We start from the raw sequence: 21831 nt of genomic DNA, 5'->3' as shown, positions 1-21831 counted from the left end.
CCATATCGGGGTATTATTTCTCGTAGCAGGAATCTTACAACTTCTCCTGCTTTCTCTGTACGAGTAGGACATGCTTCTACCCAGCCTGAATAGGTGCACACAATTACCAACAGGTAACGATGTCCACCCGATTTAGGCATTACTGTAAAGTCTATTTGTAGATCGGACATGGGGAGTCCCCCCATAAACTGGACTCCTGGTGGCTTTACTGGTCCTTGTCTTGCATTATTCTTAGCACACGTTACACATCTGCGTACAATGGCCTGAGTCAAGTTGGACAATCTTGGTATGTAGAAATGTTTCCTGAGAGATTCTTCAGTACTGTCTCTCCCAGAATGTGTCCCGTTGTGATAATTTTGGACAATTTCTACCGCTAGTGATGCTGGTATGACTATTCTTCCATCTTCTAGCTGATACCACTTGTTCTCCAAATACTTTCCCGGTTCAGTCTTTAACCACTCCTCTTCTTGAGCTGTATAAACTGGAGTCCATTGGGACAGTGGAGTTGGTATAAGAGCAGCTATATGCCCCACATACTCCTGTCTTCCTGATTCAGCAGCACGCTTAGCTGCACTATCTGCCATCCGATTTCCCTTGGTTACATCACCATCTCCTCTCAGATGCGCTCGACAATGTATGATACCGACTTCTTTCGGCTCCCACACTGCTTCCAATAGTTGTAGGATTTCAGCTGCGTACTTGATTTCTTTGCCTTCTGAATTCAGTAGTCCTCTTTCTTTATACAAAGCTCCGTGGGCATGAGTGGTTAAAAACGCATACTTAGAGTCCGTATAGATATTTACTCTTAAACCTTCAGCCAATTGTAACGCTCGTGTTAGTGCTATTAATTCTGCCTTTTGTGCTGATGTTCCTTTCGCCAGTGGCCGAGCTTCTATCACCTTGTCTATTGTTGTCACTGCATATCCTGCATAGCGGATCCCTTCTTTCACATAACTACTGCCGTCGGTGTAATATTGAACATCGGGGTTCTGGATGGGAAAATCACGAAGATCTGGTCTACTTGAAAATACTTCATCCATTACTTCCAAACAATCATGTTGACTTTCAGTAGGTTGCGGCAAAAGGGTAGCTGGATTTAAGGTGTTTACAGTCTCTAAATGCACTCTTGGGTTTTCACACAACATTGCTTGATACTTGGTCATACGGCTGTTACTAAACCAATGATTTCCTTTGTAATCCAACAACGTCTGTACTGCATGTGGGACTCGTACATAAAGTTCTTGACCCAGAGTGAGTTTATCGGCTTCAGCTACTAGCAGGGCGGCTGCAGCTACGGCTCTTAGACAAGGTGGAAGTCCGCTGGCCACTGCATCCAGTTGCTTAGACATGTAGGCAACAGGTCTTTGCCATGATCCCAAGTACTGTGTCAATACTCCCACAGCCATTCTTCTTTGCTCGTGTACATATAAGTAGAATGGTCGTGTGTGATCAGGTAGACCTAATGCTGGGGCACTCATCAAAGCCTTCTTCACATCTTCAAATGCCGTTTGCTGTTCTTGGGTCCATAAGAAGGGGTCGTGCTCTGTACCTTTGATGGCTGCGTACAGAGGTTTTGCCAGTATCGCATAGCTGGGAATCCATATCCTACAGAAGCCTGCTGCCCCCAAGAATTCTCGCACTTGTCTTCTATTCTTGGGTATTGGTATTTGGCAGACAGCTTCTTTTCTCTCTGGCCCCATAATCCTTTGACCTTCAGAGATATGGAATCCCAGATACTTGACAGTTGGCAAACACAACTGAGCCTTCTTCCTGGACACCTTGTATCCTGCCTTCCAGAGAATATGTAGTAGATCGTGCGTTGCTTGCTGACATTTTTCTTTTGTAACTGCTGCTATCAACAAGTCATCTACATATTGTAACAATACACATTCTCCTGGGATAGACTCGAAATCCAGTAGATCTTGACTTAGAGCTGAACCAAATAGGGTAGGTGAATTTTTAAACCCTTGGGGCAGTCTTGTCCAAGTCATTTGGCGTTTTGAGCCCGTTACAGCGTTCTCCCATTGGAAAGCGAAAATACATTGGCTTTCTGCGGCAATTCGGAGGCAAAAGAAGGCATCTTTGAGATCTAAGACTGTGAAGTAAGTAGCCCCGCCCGGAATTAAAGCAAGCAGGTTATATGGATTGGGTACAACTGGATGTATGCTAACAACCGCATCATTGACTGCTCTTAAGTCCTGTACAGGTCGATACTCATCTGTACCGGGCTTTTGAACAGGCAGCAATGGGGTGTTCCAGGGGGAAGTACAGAATTTTAGGATACCATACCGTATGAACTTATCCAGATAGGATTGGATGTTCTTCTTAGCCTTCTGCGGAATGTGATATTGTCTTAGGCTCACTGGATAAACCCCATGTTTCAGTTCAATTTTTATTGGTGGAATATTGCGGGCCAGTCCTGGTGGGTTGTTCTCTGCCCAAACTCCTGGTATGTTAAACAATGTCTCATCACTCCTAGGGTTTTGGCTAGTCAACACTGTATAAAGTCGCCACTCTTCTTCCTTTGGTACGGATAAAGTCATAATACCTGAAGGTCCATTAAACTTTAAGGATGTTGTTCCATTTGGTAGGAACGTAATCTGCGCTTGTAATTTTGATAGCATATCACGTCCCAGCAATTGGACTGGACATTCAGGCATATAAAGGAATTGGTGTTTTACTACGTGGCCTCCCAATGTACAGAGTCGACTTTTAAGAACCGGTTTTTCAGCACTTCTTCCAGTTGCTCCTATCACAGTAATAGTCCTTCCAGATGGAGGAGCAACTAGATTAGTCACCACTGAATGTTCAGCACCAGTGTCGATCATGAACGCACTCCTTTTCCCCCCTATTGATACATCGACCATAGGCTCCGCTCGACCAAGGGGGATGGAGCCCGGTCGGTATCAATAGTCCTCCATGACAGTGTCAGCCAATCCTACAAAGTCCCTACCTTCTCTATCGCGGGACCTTTGCGCTGCTGGAATATACCTGTCTTCCCTAACACTTCCTCTGTTCCCATTACTCCCTCTATAACCATTACTCCCTCCGGGGCCTCCTCTACCTCTCGCTCTACCTCTAAAGTTTCCGTAGCCTGCCCTGGGTTGGTCTCTCTCGTACTGCTCTCTTTGCGGACATTCGTTCCTCCAATGCCCTTCTTCCTTGCAATACGCGCATTGATCCCTACTCAAAGGCTCCCTACTCCATCTATTATTGCCTCTATCTGGGCCCCGTTTATCTACGCCTGCGATCGCTACCGCTAGCATATCAGCCTTTTTACGCATCTTGCGCTCTTCCTCTTTCTTACTTTCTGTATCCCTGTTCATATAGACCTTATTTGCTACCTCCATTAGTTGGGTGATGGACATACCTGCAAACCCTTCTAACTTTTGTAGCTTGCGCTTAATATCTCCGTATGCTTGGCTGACAAAGGCGGAGTTAACCATTCGGGAATTGTCTGCGTCTTCCGGATTAAAGGGGGTATACAAGCGGTATGCCTCCAATAATCGGTCATAAAAGACACTGGGCGCTTCATCGCTTTTCTGGATCACCTCAACTGTCTTCGACATGTTAATGGCTTTCTTTCCTCCGGCTTTCATGCCAGCAATTATAGCGTCTCTATAGGCTCTGAGTTGAACCATATCAGCACCATTTACGTTCCAATCGGGATCGGTGTTGGGATAGTGTGTCGCGGCCCATGCTGCTGGATTGGCTTGGTTCAAAGCACGGGCTCTATCCTCTAATGCTTTAATGGCTGCTTGATTTATTCTTGTCCTTTCCTCATTGTTAAATAAAGTCATTAGTAACTGCTGGCAATCAGCCCATGTCGGATTATGCGTCTGTACTATTGAGGTGAACAGATCAGTCATAGCTTGTGGTTTCTCAGTATACGAGGAATTATGGGTCTTCCAGTTTAAAAGATCGGTTGTGGTAAATGGGACATATACGAAGACTGGGTCAGCGTGTGCCATTTGACCTGCGGCATCGATATAAGCTGACCCGGGATTCAGACGAAGAGGCATCTGATAGTGCTTTAATTGTTGGGCACCAGTCAACTGTCGGGTTTGGATGGGGCTACGTAGAGAGGCGTCAGTCATGGGTTCCGGTCGGGGAGAGATAGGGTATGGGGATGTGGGAGGTCGGTTTTGGGAAAAGGTCGTAAATAAAACACTTCGAGCCGAGCTAGATGAAGCTTGACCGGAAGTCTGAAGTGGCGCCAAATCAGGATATTCGTTTCTAATGGGGGTGGATTCTGGTTCCGGAAGGGGAGATTTAGTACGAGGGGGGGTGGATCCTGTACTGGAGGAGGAAGCGGAAGTGGATGAGGGTAATGAGGGGAGGGGTGCAGGACTTCCTGCGTTTGCGTCACTTCTTCTTAACGGAAAGTAAGGGGGCGGCAAAGGGATCTCGGACTCAGGGGGCGTGTCCAAAATGGGCCTAACACCAGTCCTAGTGGACGAGCAAGTCCTAGCTACCATGAGGCGACACTGCTCCTCGTGGCATGTCTGGAGCCATTTTGGCGAGTCATTTACGGCCTGTCTCCAACAGTCAATATAAGGAAACTGGCCGTAAAGTTCAGGCCTACCCGATACAGCCACGTGTAAGCGCTGTACCAGAGTTGGATCCAAACTGCCACGTGGCGGCCATGCCGCAACCAAAGTAGGCCACTCCCTAGTACACAAAGTGACCAAACGTACAGGAGACATCTTTACCCCAAAATCACAAACTTTGAATCCCTTTTTAAAATTCTTAACCATACATCCTAAGGGATCCGGAATCGTTGACTGCGACGCACCCATACTTAACAATGGAACGTCGTCGACAACGAATACTATACACGCGTACTATTCAACAGTCACACCCGTTTCCTCTGGCAACAGCACCACGTGGTACGGTTACCAAGTGAAACGTACACAATAACAATAAACACTCAGGGAATTCCCGTACACACACAGCTGTTACACCAGTCACTATATAATCAATATTATGCCCTTTGGCGTAACTATACAGTCACCCACGCTATAATTCTCTATATACGAATTACCCGTCTATAACACACCCCAGTAACATCGTCTTTTACAAATAGCGGTTACAGTACGGTTAGCATAGGTCAAAGCACAAGTTAAGGTCACAATACAATTATTAGTGGTTATGGTGTTAAACATGCAATGGACGACAATGATTAGTACTTATTATATAATGTCAGTAAATATACAGGGTTATGGTACCGTGCACTATAATACAGCAACACACTATTAACACTCTCGCTAGACGGCTGAGCTCGCGCTATCTAACAAGATATACACTTTACTAAAACAATCGTTAACACATTTACAATTCCCAACTAAACTATTGGCCAGTACCTTGAATGGACTACCTAAAACTATATACACCCGTTTTGGTTAGCCACACTGCCCAATCACCACATATATAGCGAGCTAGAGAACCGAATTTACACAGGCGCCTCTTAGTCGCACTATCAAAAGTCTAGTGGGTTCCAAATTTACACGCCTTCCCACTTAGCCCAGATAGGATGAGAACTAGCGAACCGAATTTACACAGGCGCCGCTTAGTCTCCCGGTCCCTCCGACCTAGCGAACGTAATATACACCCTAGAACGCTAGTCTAGACAAGACACCGGTGTCCGGCTAGGGCTATTTACACCAGGACCCCGCCTGACTAACCAAATCAAACGGTCTGACTAAAGAGCGTTCGATCGAGCGGTGCGCCTTCGCTCCTTCCCTCCGACAGAGGGGGCAGATACACTGATTCAAAACCCCTTTGGGCCTACCGCACAATCGGTATACCCCTAGTGGGTCCTGCCGTCTAAAACAGCAGTTGTCTTACCTCCTCGTTCCTGAACCTGAGTTCACACTCATCGACGGGGACACCCCAGCACTTCTCACGTAGAGGCCGATGATCTCCTGGACAACAGACCAGTGGCGCCGAGACGAAGGGAGGTCCACGCAGAAGTTCAGGGGTGCAGCCGTAGAGAACGTGGGCAAAGATAGACCGTCTCACGCCTCTGCCTCTCAGCTACCGTTGAACGATGAGCTTCCCGGCCAATGCACCAAATGATACCGGAGAAACTGACGGAAGCCAAGCACAGAGAGATGGACACAGGTTTCTTCAGGAAGGAAGAGATTCTTTATTGGATCACCGATCGGGACTCAGAGGGACTAGCGTCACCAAAATACAGCAAAGTCTGAGTACTGAATACATAGAGTACATTCCTTATATAGCACTGTAGCTCCTCCCACAATTAACTACACCCACACATACCCTTAACCTATTTAATAAATAGAGTCTAAACTCATCCATCCGGTCTAACCACGTGGCTCATCTGATACAAAGGAGAGGGACGCGTAATTCCAGTTCTTACATTCCTGCACCTGGTCAGTACAGTGATAACAGTATCTTAGCTACGTGTAATTAACTAACTGATACTACAAACACATATACATACATATGCCTTGTGGCAATCTTAGCCTGCTAAACTTGTATTTTACTGGAATTACATCACACCATCACCCCAACTATGCATAACCCCCTCACACTAACAGAGCCCCTACTGCCTCCTGTAATCCGTGTCAGGGAGGTTTCAAAGAACAAATAATTACTCCCTCAAATCCTGCAGCATTTCACATAAAAACACAGGATGTAAGTTTAATGCATGATAAACATCCCCCTTTTAAATAATTTTAAGTGTACATTTTGGTCACTTGTATTGCTTTTTCCTGCTTTATAAAAAAATATAATTAAACTGACTAAAATTATTTAGATTTTCAGTTTTTTGTTTTTTTTCGATATTTAAAAGTGTTTATTTTGCATTTATTTATTTTTCCAGTCCCACTTCTTCCTGATGATCCTTACTGTGATTCTGACAATAATTGCATTCATCATGATATTCGCTGAGGTTGCTGGCTGGAGCTATGTGAGTGTATAGACACAGTATATACATGTATGAATGAAATGTTGTGTAGACTTTTTGAATGATAGGTTTTATGTAAGTCTCTTATAATCAATTAAGCTTGATAAGTACTAAAGGGACACTCCGCTGCCCAAACACACACAATAAATCACTATTTTAGTAAAAAAAAAAGCATTTTCTTTCCATTGGGGTATATCAACAACTTGCAAAAGTGGAGATCTCTTGTCTGAAGCCTTTGCAAGTCCTCTACTTCAAACCCTGACCAGTCTGTTGGTGGCTGTCCAATCACAGACTTCCCAATGTAGCTCAAGTCTGACTAATTGATGCCTCTCCACTGAGCTAAACTGCCAGGAAGTAAAAGGACCTAATGTCTAACAAACAGAGAGGTTAATTTAAAAAACTGACCATTTCTATTGAAATCACTTTTTGTTCTTTTTTTCTTTCTTTATTTACAAACTCCTCGCATATAAACCACTTTGGCAAGCTAAATGGCTTCATGTATGTGGAGTGTTCCCTTAAATATAAGTGTAATGAGGTAGAGGCTGCATGTTTGCTTGTTTTTCTGTGTTGGTGTTTTGTTGTTTGGTTTTCTGTCTTTTTTTTTTTTTCTGGATTTTTTTCTTTTTAACGTTCATATTTATTTACAGTGGCATGTCAGCCAAAATTCCCAGCAGGTCTCCCTATCTTGATTTGCCCCTGCACTTACTGCTGCTGTGCTTGTCAAGGTGAAATAAAGTGGTGCACAGTGCAAAATTCTGTCTTCCTAAAGCATATTGATCTGTGGCCAAGCACCCATTCTCTCAATACAGGCGACAGTTAACCCCTCAGTAAAACCAAAAGAAGCAACCCCAGTACTACTGCAGTTCACCTGAATTGTCAGTCTGAAGTGAACACATTACATAACTTGTCTTCAATATATATATATATATATATATATATATATATATATATATATATATATATATATATGGCACATATTGTACGTGCATAAACCTAAAATTACAGTCTAACATTGTCTCAAATGTCTCTGTAGAATTCATAATATCACATGCTACATATCTGCAAGGGAAATGGGATAAGGATAGGTTTTATTTGGAAATGAGTAGATTTTTGGTTGAGGGTACAGTATTTGTAAACTTAGGTTCATTTTGGGCACAATCCTAATTCTGTTACCTAAAAATATAGTGGCAAAATGCATTACATGATCATATTATATATTTTTTTTTTACACCTACAGTGACACACTGTACACATTTTTCAAACCGTACCTTCAGACTTGGCTATCTCTGTGTTCACTTCATCTTTCTTTATTGGAGCAAGGTCATTAAAAAAAATATTCATATAATGTTTTGTTTATACAGGACACTGGAGCCCACCCAGTTCTTGGGTGCATTGTGATGATCCTCTCTTTCTTCCAGCCCATACTTGCATTTTTCCGACCAGATCCAAAGAGTGATAAGTAGGTTCCAAGCATCCAAACTGTCACATTCTTGATTGTCATAATTCTGGATAATGTATTGGGTGTACTTTCTAAGCAAAACATGTTTTACAGTTTGTTTAATGTGTTGTATGTTACAGTTCTGATGCAATTGTACCATAGATTGCTGTTATTGCTCCTTCTAAATTATAGGATATTAGGTAAACATCTATAACAAGTGTAACATAATGGAAGCATGAAAAATACTATGGAGTGTAGGGAATGTGTTTTTGACCTCACCTGAACTTCGTGGTACCCTTAGTTGCACTATTGTAGTTCTGAATATTAGCATTCATTGTTGAACATTTTGTTTAGTAATAAATCCTAAAAAGACAATAAACCTGTTTTTCCCTATATAATTTGTCAGTAAACGGCAAGTACTAACGCTTTGGATTCTGGGTAGGGAGTGGCAGTATTTTATTGATAACCTCTTTTGGAAAACACATAATAAACACATGACCTATCATTCTAATTTCAGACGTTTCATCTTCAATTGGGGGCACATGCTGAATGCACTTGTGATCAAGGTGTTGGCAGGTAATAGTCTATTTAGCTTCTATATAGCTTCGACAAGTGTACAATCTATTTGCCTTATCAAGGGAAATTGAAATACACAAACTTTTGTATCTCTTTATAACCTTCTGAATGCTCTTTGTTCTAGTGGCCACTATCTTCCTCGGCCTGAAATTAATAGACACAACCTCCACTCTCTGGTTATCCAAGGTGATGGGAGGATTTTATGCATGGGAGATTTTGTTCTACATCATTCTGGAGACCAACATGCGTTTGAAAGTAAAAGGTAAGACATCTTGGCAGCTGATCTGGTTTTGGTAGGCAATCTAAGCAAGGCTAGAACGGTGTGTTAATTCTGCTTGGCTGGAAAGTCTTTACCTTTTTAGAAGAGCAAAATCATGTGTAATTTATATTTAAACCAAAATGCCTAATCTACTGATGGGTTACTAGCGTTCAATATACATAATGATCTGTGTACAGTAATGTATTAATAATGGTTAGTATAGATTGTGACTTTTTGCTGTTGGTGCAGATAACAGAGCAGAGACCAGTGGAAACCAGTAATTTCTTCAAAATCATTTGTTGTAAGCTGTAATTTGGGCTCTACAGCCAATTTTGCCATTTTTAAGACCTCTTTATTATGGGTTTATTGTCTAATTTTTGTCCACTTACAGTTTATATATCTCCAGCATAGACATAGTAATTAAGCAACCCTTAACGACTGAATGAGGGAATAGCAGTGCTGTCTCAGGTTGAAATGCAATTTCATGATGTGGTAAACGTATAACTAGGAACCTTGAATGTATTTTGTTCTTGTAAAATTAACTTTATTTGAAATATTGCTTTTAGTTATGAACATTTAGATTACAGCTGGTAAATAACTTACTGACATGTATTATTTTTTATATAACTCATATTTTATAAGTAAAAGGGACACTATAGTGTCAGGGATACAAAAACATGTATTCGTGACACTCCAGTTTTAAAAACACATTTTAGGTGGCCAACCTTGCCCCTGTTAAAAAGTGTTTAAAATTTACCTTTTTCCAACGCCGCCCACGTCCGCAGCAGCTGACTCTGCTTCACTCTGCCTTCTTGGCTGAGTTCATCTAAATTGACCATCTCAGCCAACTCAATGCTTTCACAGAGGAAAGCATTGGGAAGCTATTGCACATGTGAGGCAAAATGCCATGCTGTGCCAATCAGCATCTCCTCATAGAGATGCATTGAATTAATGCCCTTCTATGAGGAACGTTCAACATGCAGATTATGGAGATGCTGAACATCAGTGCTGCACATTGTGCAGCACTGACACAGGAAGTACCTCAAGTGGCCCTCTGAGTGACAGCCGCTAGAGGTGTTACTAGGCTGTAATGTAGACACTGCCCTTTCTATAAAAAGGCAGTGTTTTCATTGGAAAGCCTGCGGGGACAGGCTATAGCCACCAGAACAACATTATGCTGTAGCTTTTCTGGTGACTATAGTGTCATTTTATGCAAAAGACACAGTTAAAGAACTGCAAACATGCAAACCAAATCCAGCCTGAAATCTTACAAGGCTACTTGTACTACTTGTACTACTGTTCATAAACAGGGCTATGCATAGGACACGAGGTCACACATTTAGGCTTGAAGAAAGGAGATTTCATCTAAGGCAAAGAAAAGGTTTTTTTTACAGTAAGAGCAATAAGGATATGGAATTCATTGCCGGAAGAGGTGGTTTTGTCAGAGTCTATACAGATGTTTAAATTGCAAATGGATAAATACTTGCAAAAACATAACATACAGTGATACAATTTCTAATTAGTGGGCTAATAGCTGCTTGATCCAAGGAGACTGCTATTTTGGGGTCAAGAAGGAATTTTTTCCTAGTTTGTTGCAAAATTGGAAGCGCTTCAGACTGGGTTTTTTGCCTTCTTTTGGATCAACTGCAAAAGCATATGTGAGGAAGGCTGAACTTGATGGACGCAAGTTTCTTTTCAGCTATGTAACTATGTAACTTATTGGTTGGTCCTACAGTAATTTTAACATGGAAAATAAAGCTACTGAGAACAAAACTGAGTACTGAGTAAAGCGTTTTCATAGGTTCATGGTTTTACCATGTCTGATGGGGTACCTATGGTGTTGGGGTGCTCAAAACAAGGAATTTAGTCAAGACTGCAAATATACATATAAAAATAAAATTGATGGATGATTCCTTAAACAATGGAATTGTATGTTGCGTATTTTAAATAGCCATATCAAATGTTAAACAAATAGTTCCATGTGTTTCCTTGGTCTTTACAGCAGCACCTCTATTAAGTAGAAAAAGGTAGATTTTGATAAAGGTTTATTTTGATAAAGGAAGGGCTTTTGTCTGGGGAGAAACAACCACATTGAGCAATGGAATCCCAAGAGATTTAAAATAGACATTGCTAGTAAATCCAACAAACCTTTTGTTCATCCAAAATAATGCACTGGATAAAAGAGCTTGAAACCATATACATTATCGGAGTAGACTGACATTTTGTTTGCTATTTATAAACAAAAAAGAAAAACGGGAACCCTAGGGCAAAATGTACAGGATACCCGAGTAGGATATCTCAGTGTGAACTGATGCTGCTAAAAAAAAACATAATTTTATTTATACATACTAGACATCAACAAAAAAAATATAAAAACACACACAACTATAATCCCAAAATGAGGGGAAAAAAAGATGACATCTTACTAAAATTAAATTATGTTTTTTTAGCAGCATCAGTTCACACTGAGATATCCTACTCTGGTATCCTGCACATTTTGTCCTAGGGTTCCTTTTTTATTTTTTGTCAGTTCATATATATAGGGTTATCCCCTACTATAGGATATTCTCAGGACACACTACACTGTTCCTGTTTTAGAGGACTTCTTTTTTGTTCTAGTTATCTATTTTATAGAGGTTTCAATACCTACTAGTGTGTCAATACATACTCATCGTAATAAGTTAATGTACTGTCGAAACTATGGCAAACTTTCTATCGCAGTTAAAAGAGTCGAATGCATGGTGTGTAGATGCAGAATCCGCTTTTTCAGATAAAGATAACATCCAATTACCTGAACAAGACAATATTAATTACAAATTTAGGACATTGACCAACCTTTGTAAACAACAAATCAGGATTGGATGGGAGGTCACATCTCAAAAAAACTAACTAGCAAATCAATGATTCCGAGAGGTTTGAGGATTCAAACTACACCAAATACACAGATGGATGATCCCACTTTATTAAAAGAATGGGACGAGGCATCCAATGCATGTTCCAAAAAATACATGGAGATTTTGGTGAAATTTGAATCAGAAAGATTAAAACAGATTGATGAGAAAGTTAATGTGACGGTTGAGAACATCCAGAAATGTACAGTGGATCCCTCATTTCAAACTCAGGAACAGCGATTACAAGAAAATTTGAATAAATATCAGAATATTATTAAGATCCGAAAACATAAAAAGTTTGTCAGGGACAATGACGACTATAGATCAGGTAGAATCTACAGACATTTTAAAAAGATCACAAGGGTAGACTACGACTATTGCACTACATCCGAATATGACACCTCTGACACTGAGAACGAACAAACCTCTGTGCCTCAAACTACACAGACAAATAAAAGTATCCTCAAAAAAGGGGTGACTTTTTTTTAGGACAACTCCCCCGAGAGGGGGAGTCACAGGGCCAGTTCAGACAAACTCGCAACAGGGGGAGAACTCGCAGATAATATCTCGGATACTCCTCTTACTATGATACAAAGTCAAGTAATTATGAAGGGTCTGTCCTTTGTCCCAACTCCCCCATTCTGTAAATTTGAATGGATTAAAGATATAAATCTGTTTGGGAGGAAACTTGCCCTTCATAAGTTTTTTTAAAGTAAGAGATGAGAAGGCCAAAGATTTAGGCTTTGATACAAAAGAATACCAGTGCCTTTTGGATCTGGTATCGCTCTTTGGATCAAATGACAATGCTCCCCCCTTCTGTATACAGATCTGCACCCAAAGAGTAAGTTCACTCCTAATTTCCGTGATTTTAAAAATATTGACATGTTTGTTGAATCCACCACCAACATGATTAAGAACCTTAATGTTGATACTCTAATGGTTAAACCTAGGGAAAATCTTACAAAGAAAGAATGGAAAGCACTATGTGAATTAAGAGAAAATGAACATATTATTATCAAACCAGCAGACAAGGGGGGGGAACATTATCATTTTGAATAGACCCCACTATGTCCAAATTGCTGAAAATATACTGAACGATGTAAGTACGTATGCAGTACTTGCGTCTAACCCTGCACCTAAGTTTATGTCGGAATATAAAACTCTACTGGATAGCGCTTTTGATCACGGGGTTCTTACCAAAGATGAATACAATAGTATTTTCATAAAAAATCCAGTGATCTCAACTTTCTACTGCCTCCCGAAAATCCACAAACAATACGAGACACTAATAGCCAGACCAATTGTATCAGGTTCAAATAATTTTATATGCAAAGGGTGCATATATGTAGATAAAATTCTACGGCCTCATGTAGAAAAGTTACCATCCTATTTAAAAGACACTAAGGACACACTGAAGTGTCTAAAGTCCTTGAAAGTTCCACAGGGAGCAATTCTCTGTAGTCTTGACGTTGAGGCATTATATTCTTCGATACCTCATCAGAATGGAATTGAACACGTGGGCTATTTTCTTGAAACAAGAGGCCCACAACACTTACGGCACACTACCTTTGTCCTTGACCTGTTACAACTCATACTGACCCACAATTTTTTCCTTTTTAACAATCAGTTCTACCACCAGGTGCGGGGTACAGCGATGCGTACACCTTGTGCCCCATCATATGCTAACCTGCACCTGGGGTGGTGGGAAAACCACATTGTACATGCAGAACATCTGAAACACTTCATGGATAACGTATTTTTATGGAAATGTTTCATAGACGATATCCTTATAATATGGACTGGCACAAAAGAACTCTTTACTGAGTTTGTGGAAACTTTGAATGTAAATGACTTGAATTTACGTCTGACTATGGAGATAGGTACATCTTCGTTAAACTTCCTTGACTGCACATTCACCATTACGGAGGGACTACAGATCCATACTACTTTATACCGTAAGCCCACATCCACTAATAATATGCTAAGTTGGAGAAGTTACCATCCCACTTCACTCAAGAGAGGCATTCCAGTGGGGCAGTATCTCAGATTGAAAAGAAACTGCTCCTCGCCTGAGGACTTTATACAGAAAGCTGCCTTACTGAGAGCCAGATTTAAAGCCAGAGGGTACCCTAATAGGTGCCTCAAACAGGCTTATCAAAGAGCACTTCTGAGCGAACGTGAAATCCTCCTAGAGGATAAACCAAAATTATGCCCCAAAAAAACAATTAGATGTGTGGCAAACTACGTGTCACATTTACATAGATTGAGATGGAGCGCAACTGCAGATTTCTTAGGATTTAAATTGATGATTAGAAAATTAGAGAATAAAATAGGAATTGTCTATTCAATACAGGAAAATACAGGTACTGTATCTTTAAATACTTCGCTGTAGGAAAATACAGGTCCTGTATCTTTAAATACTTCGCTGTTGGTTTAATTGGAGTAAGCAGCTTCCTATATACAAACAATCTAGCACATTTGGTGTTTGCAAGTTTTAGGGTAATGAAGAAAGCTATAATGAAGTTGTAACAGCAGAGATTCGTTTTAGGTTTAAAGTTAGCAGGTCAGGAAGCAGCTGGTGCCTGAATGCTTAACGGGCTTGAGAGCAGGCTGTAGCAGAAATGATTGTAAAACTTGAGAGCAGACTATGGAAGGAATGCTCAGCAGTCTTGAGAGAAAGAAGTTCTTATCACAGATGAAATGATTAACTTAGCTTCCAGAGGGTGGAATTCAGGTTCCGGAGTTCTCCTCCGGGGAGGTTCTTTATGAGACAGGATGAGAGAAGTCCAGATACTAGCCGTGGTCGAGGAGAGGAGAAGGAGGTTAGTTCGAGTTCCAGTCCGGTTCGGTACACAGGTAGGTTTGCAGAGAAAACTTTCAGCCGGTTTGATATCGCGGTAACGCTGTTCATTAATCCAGCGTCTTGTATCTGGCACGGTCGCATTATGTAGCGTGGTGAGACCGCGTCAGAGAGGGGGTGTGGCTAAACTCCGTCAACCCGGAAGAGACAGGGAATTACCGGTAGCTGGGGCATGACACTACGATGCAGGATGGGACACTGCAAAAAAGATTCTGGCCAGTTTCTGGCCACTTCTTACCCAAGATCGCCACCTAAGAGATGTAGTCCCCCCACGTGTCTCTATAACTGCTAAAAGAGGAAAAAACTTAAAAGACCTGCTGGTGCCAAGTCACTTTTCCAAACCTAATAGTAATAAAAAGAGTTGGATTAATGTGCAAGGGACTTATCAATGTGGACGATGTGTAGCATGTCACTACATAGACAGAAATTCAAAAGTTGTAACCGATTCCTCTGGCACGCTGAAGTTCCCTATTAAACAGTTTTTTAACTGTAATTCTACAGGTGTTGTTTATCTTCTTACCTGCAAATGCGGATTAAAATATGTAGGTAAAACAATACGTCCCTTTAAAAGACGCATAATGGAGCACATCCATTCAGTCACCTCTGAAAGAGACACTCCTGTTGCGAGGCACGCTAGGTTACATCATAGCGATACACCAAGATGCTTTAAGTTTGTCGTTGTTGAAAAGGTACAGATGGGAAAAAGGGGAGGTGACTTGGATCTCATTCTAAAAAGAAGAGAATGTCTATGGATTCATAAACTGGATACTCTTTTTCCGAATGGCCTGAATGAAGGCTTTACGTTCACCCCCTTTATTGAATCCTAGATCATAATATAACCTTATGAGTATGTATTTGTGAGATATATGTTGTTTCCATGTATATACCTTTATATATTACATCCTAGTCATGAACGCATGAGGACAACTACTTATGATGAGACCTGGCGAGTTCTATATATATATACCCACTAACTGGTTTATCTATCGCTTGATTATCTGTCCACCTGTGAGTGACTGGAGCCAGCTTTATGTGTACATCCATTTAACTCTGCATTCTAAGACATTTTAGTACCCAATGTATAGCCCTTCTATTAATCCTTTTACCTTTTGGTTAATAAAACCTCAAACTTAATTAAGAGGCTGTAAGTAATAGACCTACATTGGGTCACTATGCAAGATATGTGTGTCTCCTTAGTTGTACACACCATTAGTAACTGTACACATGTAGAGCTGTATTTGTTGTAAGCTCTTTAATTCTCAATATCCTTTGAGTCCTTGGAGTGTAATGGCTTAATATGTGCCTGGACGCAATGTTAGAGCATCAAAGTTGCCTATAGCAATGGAGTAAACACTCTCTCTGCGGTTTCGGAACTAAGCCCCGCCCACTCTTTGGTGATAGGCCCCCTGGTATATGATGGACAGCAGGCATCCTCCAATCTAATCGGTTGGGGACGTGCAACGGAAACGCCCCCTATCCACGATCGGATTGGCTCTAGAATAAAGTGTGTGAGGTATAAAGACGCGCTCAGGTAAGCGTCCTCATTGATAGCCTTTGAGAAAGGCGCTAAGCGCCGAAACGCGTTAGGCATAAGATGGATTTTTAACCACTTCACTTTATTTTCTTTACACTTGATTTGGGGTGTTATTATTTAAATGGGGAATTTCCAGTTATAATTTTTTTCTATGTAAGCTAGGAAGGGCACTGACCTGTTCTTAGTTACCTTAGCATGAGCAAGGACTAGCAGGGAGTTTACTCTGGGGAATGCAGTTTAAAGGCACAGCTGACCTATATATACTATTGCACCAGAGAGACTTTCTTTCTTTATATCTGCCTATTGGCATTTACCTATATACCTATATTCTGCTACTCTTTGAGCTAGGTTACTTATGGGTTACTTATTCTAGGCTGCTATAATTTCTTAAAGGTAGACAACCCTTTGGGTCCTTATCTTGTTTTTTACATATCTAAGACTAGGATATTTCTACCATAGGTGTCATTACCTTTAGCACAGTTGCTGTTCATGAGCAACTAACCTTGTTTGTTTCCCATTTCATTTTGGGTTCCCTTCTTAGTAAGATGTCATCATTTTTTCCCCTCATTTTGGGATTATAGTTGTGTGTGTTTTTATATTTTTTTGTTGATGTCTAGTATGTATAAATAAAATTGTTTTTTTTAGCAGCATCAGTTCATACTGAGATATCCTACTCGGGTATCCTGGACATTTTGTCCTAGGGTTCCCTTTTTTCTTTTTTGTCAGTTCATATATATAGGGTTATCCCCTACTATAGGATATTCTCAGGACACACTACACTGTTCCTGTTTTAGAGGACTTATTTTTTGTTCTATTTATAAACAAAGACAAAGCGCATTACTATAAATGTGCCATTAATCCATGCATTTGAATATGTGATATACTTCACTGTAGTTTAACTGCACAAATGTGAATTTTTTTGCCATACTTACGATATATATAACCATGCTTACTGGTACAAAAATGTAAGATATTGTCCTCTTAATTGTAGAATTGAATTTTAAAGTGTGACTATTTCTCTCTGTCTCATTCCTTTTGAGCAACTTAAAATATATGTGGTTTTCTTACTGTATCTATTTTCTTTTCTTTTTTTTTCAGAAATATATGAGAATGAGAAAAAGGTAAAGGAAAAAAGTATAACGTGTCTACATAAAGTGTTTTTGCCAGGCCTTCCTCTTGAAATAAAGCCAGGGAATTTAAAATAATCTTTATATCAATAAATAAGTAACATACATCTTTCTGAATATGTACATGCTGAATTATTTTAATGATAAAAAATAGTTTAATTTATATTTGCAAATCTCTACAAATATGTCAATAAAGAGGCATGCCATTAAGGTAACCAGTGGTGATGCTAGGTGGAAAAAAAGACCAGGTGTTTCAGCCCCCCAAAATATTTATAATATAATATAAATATATATACCTCAACTGACTATTTTATTATTCGAGTTACATTTGTTTATGCTTGGCTTAATTTTCCTTTTACTGGCTCACAGATGAGATTGAGAGAGAGAGATAGAGATCGGTTATGGTAGAGTGTGAGGTAGGGCACTGTGTGGAGATTGTGAGGTCGTAAGGTAAAATGTGTGTGTGTGTGTATATATATATATATATATATATATCTATATCCCCTATCTACATATTTACTTAAGACCTCACAATCTCCACACAGTGCCCTACCTCACGCTCTACCATAACCGATCTATCTCTATCTCTGTCTCTCAATCTCATCTGTGAGATAGTAATAGGAAAATTAAGCCGAACATAAACAAATGTAACTTGAATAATAAGTCGGTTGAGGTGTGCCAAAACTGACGAGTGCTTAAACCTGTAATAATGAGGGCCCACCTGTAGAAATTTATCATGGAAAAAGGGTGAGGTGGAAAGGGAACTTCCAAAAAGCAATGATTGGTCAGAGGGGGGTTATCCAGGTAATATATACCAAATAACCACAATATCAGACTCCCACCTTTTATTTGTGTCTGGGAAAATTGAGCCAAAAAAAACCCTAAACAAATGTAACTGGAATAATAAAATAGTTGATTGAGGTGTGCCGTAAACGACGAGTGGTTAGGCCTGTAGTAAAGCTGGGCAAAAATTAAGAATACAAAGTTTATTAAACCCTTAAATGCACAGATTACGTAGCAATACTATTGAAGGCAAGTCTTATTTCTTTCTCAGCGTTCCAACTTCCAATATTTTTAACTATGTGAGTAGGTATGTGAATGCTCTTACAGGCTCACATATACACAAATTATGTTACACATACAAATGCATTTACACCTATAAACAGTCATACACGCACTGATACACACAGTTTTATATATGCACTCACATACGGATACACACAAAATAAACTGTTAACCAAGCTGAAGAACTGTTACTAAACCATTTCTTATAACAGACCTTACCAAACATTTTGGATTTTATGAACAAGCACAACAAAAAAACAGTAATCTCCACTATCCGCAATTAAGGTCACTTAAACTTAATGAATTACCAACTCCAGAAAACAAGTGTTTGGCTACGTCTGATTGGGCGCTGTGAAATGATTATCCACTATGTATTTCATTAGAATATCTTTTAGGTCATAATTCAGGCACTGGCAAGTTGCTAAGAATGTCACAAAAAACTTTACAAAAATAAAGGAATAAAAAAAACAAACATATTTGTTATGCAGGAATTAAGTGTATTCTAATGTGTGTCCATAAATGCTCCATAAATATTTTGTTTTTCAAGACTGCATGAGTTTAATGAATCTACCTCATCAATTAATTTGTATCCGTTCGGGACCTAGCTATATGAACATCGAAGAAAATACTCTCTATTCCATGTTTACATGTTTTCGGTCGTTAAGTAGAAATTAAAATATTCTTATGAAAGCCAATATACCCAGTGTAGAACATTAATATAGTTATATGTTTGTAAACCGCAACTGTATTTATACGTAAAATTATTTCTTCTTGTATAATTTTATTATATTTAAATGTTATTTAATTCAAATTTTATTTTTTATTTTTTTTGCTACAGGCTGAACCATTAATCCTTGGAGTTTACATCTTTGGAAATCTAGCTTTCCTGATTGCTCTGCTGGTGGGCATTGGAGGTTCTTAAAATTTCTCTCTGGATATTTAAGACTTTGAAATGAATCCTCCCTCATTAACTGTTGATACTTGATCTTAAAGGAGGATGAACATTTTTGATGTGCCCAGGCACTGAGTATATTCACTGAGCAAGACGCAAGTAAAATGTTTACAATGATGGATTTCTGAGCACCAGTATCAGACTTTGAAGTACCTAAAATGTACAATTTGCATAAGCATTTTTTAATCACCTTGTTCTTGTATTTCAAAAAAGAAACATATTTTTGTTTATATGCTACAATTATTCTAATATATTGATATTTTTATGATTTTATAATCCTGATATTTTATAGAATTTCACTCTTCATCCATTTAGACATGGATACATTATTAAATGTATTTACACAAACAACATTGTCTCTTTTTTTTATTGGTTACATTTAGTTGTTGGGGATTTGTGTGGAAGCATCAGTAATGAGAAACCTATGTAATAAAAATATTCAAAAAATCTTGTGCCTTTGTAATCATAAATAGATAAGTATGTCGAGGAGGTACCCTAAGCAGATCTTTGGTATAGTGCAGGGGTTCCCAATTAATTTTTCCTGTGAACCCTTTGACATAGTGTATCAACATCGTGGAACTAAATGTAATTTTAGAAAAACTGTCAACAACCATTAGAATGGTGTTTATAGAATTTTGAAATCAGGAATTCCACAATAAAGCCAATCGCTAAATGGGACCATGGAATATTGGATTTAGGAAGCGGTTGCAATAACCCACATTGCTGTTTATGAGGTACCTTAGAAACCGCACAAATAGTACATGCTTCCACATATTCTCTAATGTCTTTTCTAAGAGATGGCTACCAAAATGATCTGGTGACAGTGGACATAGTTTTATTTATACCAGGATGAGCAGCTGTCACATTATCATGAAACACTCTTAGTATCTCTTTTCTTTCTGTAAAAAGTATAAACATCCTATCATAAGGTTTTTCACTAGGTGCCTGAGCTGCCATTATAGCACAGAGGAGAGGAGAAGATAGAGAAAGGACTGTAGAAGCAATTGTAAGAAATGATGACCCTCTTGCAAGGATATTCTTTTAGAGAATGTGCGACGACAAATAAGACACAAACACAAGTGTATAATAAAATGTAGTGATGTCGCGAACACAAAATTTTCGGTTGGCGAACGGGAACTTCCGCAAACGTTCGCGAACCCTGCGAACCGCCATTGACTTCAATGGGCAGGCAAATTTTAAAACCAACAGGGACTGTTTCTGGCCACAAAAGTGATGGAAAAGTTGTTTCATGGGAACTAACACCTGGACTGTGGCATGCCGGAGGGGGATCCATGACAAAACTCCCATGGAAAATTACACAGTTGATGCAGAGTCTGGTTTTAATCCATAAAGGGCATAAATCACCTAACATTCCTAAATCACAATGGATATGGATTGACACCTGACATATGACATATTGACACCTTGACATATGGATTGACACCTGTCCTCAGGGACCCTGATACACACTGACACAGAGCAGAATAGAGACTGTTCCCCCTACATAGGGTCACTTGGCAGATATGGCGTGGTCGTGGGAGGAGGAGGATGACTTTCACCTCTTCCCCTGTTAGATTCCCGTTGTGCTGTGACATCACCCTTATACGCTGTGTAAAGCATACTTTTTAATTTATTTTGCAAATGCTGCATCCTTTCCGACTTGTAATTCGGTAACATTTCCGCCACTGTCTGCTTATACCGGGAGTTTAGTAGCGTGGACACCCAGCACAGGTTGTTCTTCTTCAGCCTTTTTATACGAGGGTCCCTCAACAGGCACGACAGCATGAAAGACCCCATTTACACAAGGTTGGATGCCGAGCTACTCATTTCCCGTTCCTCCTCCTCACACAGAGCAGAATAGGGACTGTTCCCCCTACATAGGGTCACTTGGCAGATATGGATTGACACATGTCCTCAAAGCCCCTGATCCACACTGACAAAGAGCAGAATAAAGACTGTTCCCCCTACATAGGGTCACTTGGCAGGTATGGATTGAGACCTGTCCTCAGAGACCATGATACACACTGACACAGAGCAGAATAGAGACTGTTCCCCCTACATAGGGTCACTTGGCAGATATGGATTGACACCTGTCTTCAGAGACCATGATACACACTGACACAGAGCAGAATAGAGACTGTTCCCCCTACATAGGGGCACTTGGCAGATATGGATTGACACCTGTCCTCAGAGACCAT

At 39.9% G+C, this 21831-nt stretch overlaps 1 protein-coding gene across 1 annotated transcript in view; it reads left to right on the top strand.

Moving 5' to 3' along the window:
* LOC134567961 (putative ferric-chelate reductase 1) overlaps window positions 1-20066 on the top strand; it is a 69634-nt gene extending 49568 nt beyond the window's left edge. Inside the window, exons 11-16 of the mRNA XM_063426139.1 lie at window positions 6848-6934; window positions 8293-8390; window positions 8887-8945; window positions 9070-9207; window positions 17588-17610; window positions 19520-20066. Of these exons, the coding sequence (XP_063282209.1) occupies window positions 6848-6934; window positions 8293-8390; window positions 8887-8945; window positions 9070-9207; window positions 17588-17610; window positions 19520-19603 (489 nt within the window). The 3' untranslated portion in view covers window positions 19604-20066. The remainder of the gene's footprint in view (window positions 1-6847; window positions 6935-8292; window positions 8391-8886; window positions 8946-9069; window positions 9208-17587; window positions 17611-19519) is intronic.
* Window positions 20067-21831: the final 1765 nt, after the last annotated feature.

Source organism: Pelobates fuscus, chromosome 7 (assembly GCF_036172605.1).
Source record: "Pelobates fuscus isolate aPelFus1 chromosome 7, aPelFus1.pri, whole genome shotgun sequence".
Taxonomy (NCBI): domain Eukaryota; kingdom Metazoa; phylum Chordata; class Amphibia; order Anura; family Pelobatidae; genus Pelobates; species Pelobates fuscus.
This window is presented reverse-complemented; position numbering and strand designations above follow the sequence as displayed.